We start from the raw sequence: 5004 nt of genomic DNA, 5'->3' as shown, positions 1-5004 counted from the left end.
GGGGGGGGGCTAAAGAAAACTGGAACTATAAGACAATAAAAGAAAACAGTTTCTCGCAGAAGACCAGAAAAATATCCCCAACAACGCAGCAAACGAGAGGCAAATTATGACATATTATTGTGACCTTTGCTCCCTGTTGTGACGCTCCGTGCTCGGTGGTGACGTCAGGCAGGTCATCCCCACCAAGGGACATACCTGTGTTTTGAGAGATCCTGCTATTTTTAGAATTTTGGTGAATGAACGGCGGATACAGTTTAAGCAAGGATTCTCTTCGGTTCAAGGATTTCTACGCCATTGGAAAAAACAATGGCGCGACTTTTACGTAAATTGCGCCAAGCGTCATCACGTCTTGAGCGCTATATAAACTCGGCGACTCCACAGACACAGCATCTCCGACTTCTGGTGATCAAGCAGAAACAACTCAGAAACAGAACAACCTTTCTCGTTTTACCACACCGTCTCCGCTTTTCACGAAAGTAACTACAACAGCCCAAGAAGAAAGAACTATCTCTGAGCACATTGTTCTCGTGTCTAGCTCCAAGTAAATCTTCCCCACGATGTCTTCCTTGAAACTGACAAGCGCCGTGACGTCTGCAGTGCTGGTGCTACTCTCCACTCTTCTGTCGTCTGCAGCAGCCCAAGGGGTCGTCCTCCGTCCGGGAAGATGTCCTGCTACGGGGACTCAGGCTGCTTTTGACCCCAGTCGGGTATGTGGCAACTAGCAACATAATAATATGTGGCATGTTTTTGTTCTGTGTGTATTAAGCGCAATTGTGGGTCTGTAATATTGTTAGATTTGTCTCTGATTGTAGGGCACTTTATGTGGTCTGCTCTATCTGTTTCGTTTTAGTGGTAGACTTGCAGTGCTAATGATATAATTAATTTGCAAGTCTGTTGATTGGGAAATATAATCTTTCTTATACTGAATTGCCTTTATGATTTCCATATCCATTTCCGTCTCTATTCTTCTCTATTGTTCTTAGTACCTGTCTCTTCCTGGCTCTCGCAATCATCACTTCAGAGTCAGCAGCAGCAATCAAACCGACCACAAAAAAACGGTCAAAATCAGCATCACAACAAAAAATAAACAATGACATAACAGCACCAGTGCCCACCATTTAGCTTACTCTCAGCGCCAGTCACTGTCAAAACCGCTGTGCTGTAACAAGTACATCACAACATCACATATCACTCCAGCCTCTCCTCCATATCTTCCTCCCTTCCCTAACTCATCACAACATTTTTGACTCATTTCCCTCACGTACTTTACATTAATCACCCCCCCCCCCCTTCCCCCTCTTCCCCTCCAGTACCTGGGTACGTGGTACGAGTACGAGCGCTTCGACAACTGGTTCGAGGCGGGCATGGACTGTGTGAGAGCCGAGTACGGCCTGAACCCTGACCAGACCATCAGTGTTCTCAACGCCGGCACCAGGACCTTTAAGCTGTGAGTAGAGTCCTGTAGAAAATACAATGTAGATTAGGAAAAAAGAAGGATTTATAGGAGAAGTTAGCCAAGTAAGGCAATACATATATGGGCCGGACATCCGCAAAATTGTGGAAAAAAATTAAGAGAAATAGGCATAGGAAAACCAATAATCAAAAGGAGCATACTGAAAGAACCCGGAGAGATTGGTGGCGGGAAAGATTGGGTGTTATGTCTTTTTCTTCTTCTTTTTTTTTTTTAGCGCAACCGAGATTTAAAAAATGAGAAGCCGACTATAAATAATTTTAAGGATGTTTGTCTCAGTCAGATCTGGCACTTGAAGAACAAAAACGTATTTGTACATGCAACACTTATCATAATTACAAATGGTTGTTGTCTCAGTCATTAGTATACCACTACAGTTTTGTCAACTCCAATGCAAGTACATGTACCATTATTGCACACGTACAGAGTACAGACACTTGCACACACAATACTCCCATTTAGTCAGGTTAAGAAAGAACAAACTCACCAGTCCCCTCTGTCCCACCCCACCAGGTTCGGACGTACTATCTTCAGCCGGCCGGCCTCCATCAACGGTGACGCTACCACACCGGACCCTGCTTCCCCTGCCGAGCTCAAAGTGTCCTTTTCACAATGTAAGTTTTTTTCTCACCTTTTCTGCCGGTGATTTACAGGGCACTTATTGTCTTCTTTTCTATCTTTTTTGTTGAAAACATGGAAAGTTTTATCGACCAAAAAATCAATGTATAGAAACTATAAAAGACATAAAAAATATTCATGGATTATGAATAGACTTTTAAACACAAGTCATGAAAGCATTCTTTATCAAAAATTAGGTGGGGAATTTCCTAGACGAAAAAAAACAACAAAATACAGCATTCAGACTCTATTCCTTTGGTTAGTGTCAGTGGATGAAACATGTTTACTAAAAGGAAGAATTCGTAGAGAAGCAGACGTGCTGATACATAGTGTAGCTCAGCTAGCACTTTACTTAACTTCGGTGCGGATCACTTTGGTTCAAATCCCTAGTAGGGCGTTCTTAAACTTGGGACGTTGGGAGGATTTTCAAGTCCCTCCACATGTTGTACTCTCTCCAATAAATAAAAAAAATATGAGTATATACTACGTATCTGATTCAGTTATCCTTCCTCTTGAAAGACCACAATATGAAGTTTCTAGAGGCACTAAGCTTCTACCATAGCATCATAGCATAGCGTGTATAACCAAGTTTTCCCTGCACTGTTCCAGTTGACGGTATTGGTGGCAATGAGCCCAACTACTACATCGTGGAGACGGACTACGACAGCTACGCGGTTGTCTTCTCTTGTTTCGACCTGCCTGGACTGCCTGTGAATATCCGTAAGTAGACAACAGCTTGTTTGTTTGAATTTGAATTTTACACTCCTTTTAAAGCAATGTAGACATTTATACCTAAGATACAACTTGTGATGAGATGGTTGTGGGAAGCAATGAATACTATGTCGGCATGGATTATAACTTTTTCTATTTTTGCTCTGTAGTCTTATCATGTTTTATCAAACTCAAAGATATTTTCGGAAACACTTTTACCAGTCTCTCCAGGTTTGCATCCCTCTTAAAATAGCAAGGTTAGTACATATCGAGTCTGTTAAGAAAAACCACTCAAATTACGTGTAGTACCATTAATACTGTTAAGTGAAATATTTGGCTTGTAGGAAAAATAGACAAAATCCTACATGTTTTATGCATAAAGCTTTACTAATTCTTTTTTCGTTCCTTTTTCTTTTATTCCAGAGTTTGCATGGATCCTGACCAGAGACAGAGGGGTAGCCCCTGCTAACCTGAACACCATCAAAAGAAACCTCCAAGCTGCTGGCGTCAGAACGAGATACTTCAAATCTGTGAACCAAGCTGACTGTCCTGTAGTATAAATCTCATATCTGTTCTTTTGTCTCAAACTGAATCCATTTGAGATCAATATTGTCAAACTATTATGTCAAGTTATTCATGCATTTGTTTTCTTTCACATACTTGCATTTTAATGTTGTTCCTGTTAGTTTGGACACAGACAATATCTTGTCAGCAATCAGGAATAATATAACTATGACATGTTGAGATTTTGTGATAACTTTCTTTGGCCAAGGGCTCTGTGATAAATATCTCATATTATAATAAGTCTGGAAGGGCGAAGAAGACCAAAGAGTGCGAAAGAGAGAGAGAGAGAGAGAGAGAGGGAGGGGGGGTTAACACAAACAGGCAGCACTATTTGTACTTCTGCTTTTTTATATAATAAAAGAAATAAACTTGCTTTACAAAAATATTTTGTGTCTCTCAGTTTTATTTTTGTTTCATGTACATAAAATTCAAACTACCAATTCTATTTTGAACAGAAGACCTTGCAAGTCTCATAGGTTAAAAAACCACTGTACAATTACTTCATAATTCATTGTACACTTGTACCTTTCAAGTTGATTCGTTAAAGGTGAACCACTAACTTAAATAATGTAATGCCAGACTATGTTATGGATGGCCAAGGTTCAGGTTCATAGCCAGGCCTGTTGGAACTTTCGCTCTTTTGGAGTGTTCTTTAGTCTCCTTTTATGTAGCAGTTTTACGCCCCTATAGACACAATTTAGATAATCTAGCAACGGGTTTCCGACCATGCATGTCAAGACCAACACGGCTGAGATGGTTACAGCATCGGAGCAGAAAGATCGAGATACTTGAAAAAAAATTCTCCCAACTCTGGAATCGAACACCGATCTCCTGCTTGCGACAGCGAAGCACCTAACCTTGACCATGCACACCGGTATTTCTTCCCTGTCTCTGTCACCCTGGTATTGGGTAGCAGGCTCTCCACGACTCCATGGGTCTCTGTTGTGGGCGATCTTCTCTACCCCCAACCAGCTTTCCTCCCATTTATCTAAGGTCTGCCTCCGGATCTCTTTTTTTGGCTTTCCTCTCTTCCTCCTCCCTTGGATATTCCATCTTAGCTTTTGCCTGGTCACAATAAGGCACTGAAAAACATGAAAACAATTAAGACCGACAGAAACAACAGAAAAGAAGTAGGACCTGCTGTCGTACCAATAGTACCCTGCAACAATATGTTAAACAATAATTGAAAGAATCAGGAAGCCTCAAACAACAAAAGGGCATAAAAAGAATAAGCTTTCGCTAAATAAAAAAAAGTTCAGATTACTGGCACACACAAGATTCAAACTACTTAATGAAGCGAAAGAGAGATTTTTACAAATCAATCGGTTTGACACTGATACATGTACTGAATATTTATTGTACTATGCCACGAACATAGGATCGAAAACAACAATCACGTGCGCACTATATAGACATCTATTATGCTCTTATGTAGGCTACAGATGCAGAAATATTTGTATTTCAACTCAAAAGTTCTGAAGAAAAACTACTTGTTCAGCAGTCCTTTTCAAATAAACTTACCATGGATATTTTTTTTAAATTCTAAACAAAACCTACATGATGTAGTGGCGTCGGTGGCCTAGTGGTTAGGCTCTCGGACTCGCAACCGTAAGGTCGTGGGTTCGAATCCCGTCAGGGAC

The 5004-nt window shown here is 40.8% G+C and overlaps 1 protein-coding gene across 1 annotated transcript; it reads left to right on the top strand.

The window, feature by feature from the left end:
* Positions 1 to 196: 196 nt before the first annotated feature.
* LOC101862301 (apolipoprotein D-like) lies at positions 197 to 2953 on the top strand. The gene is made up of 3 exons (XM_013087989.2): positions 197 to 707; positions 1311 to 1447; positions 1985 to 2953. The coding sequence occupies exons 1-3, from the start codon at positions 558 to 560 to the stop codon at positions 2115 to 2117; spliced, it is 420 nt and encodes a 139-aa protein (XP_012943443.1). The 5' UTR covers positions 197 to 557; the 3' UTR covers positions 2118 to 2953.
* Positions 2954 to 5004: the final 2051 nt, after the last annotated feature.

Source organism: Aplysia californica, unplaced genomic scaffold, assembly GCF_000002075.1.
Source record: "Aplysia californica isolate F4 #8 unplaced genomic scaffold, AplCal3.0 scaffold00668, whole genome shotgun sequence".
NCBI classification, from domain to species: domain Eukaryota; kingdom Metazoa; phylum Mollusca; class Gastropoda; order Aplysiida; family Aplysiidae; genus Aplysia; species Aplysia californica.
Note: the sequence above shows the minus strand (reverse complement) of the source record. Positions and strands in the feature narration are given on the sequence as shown.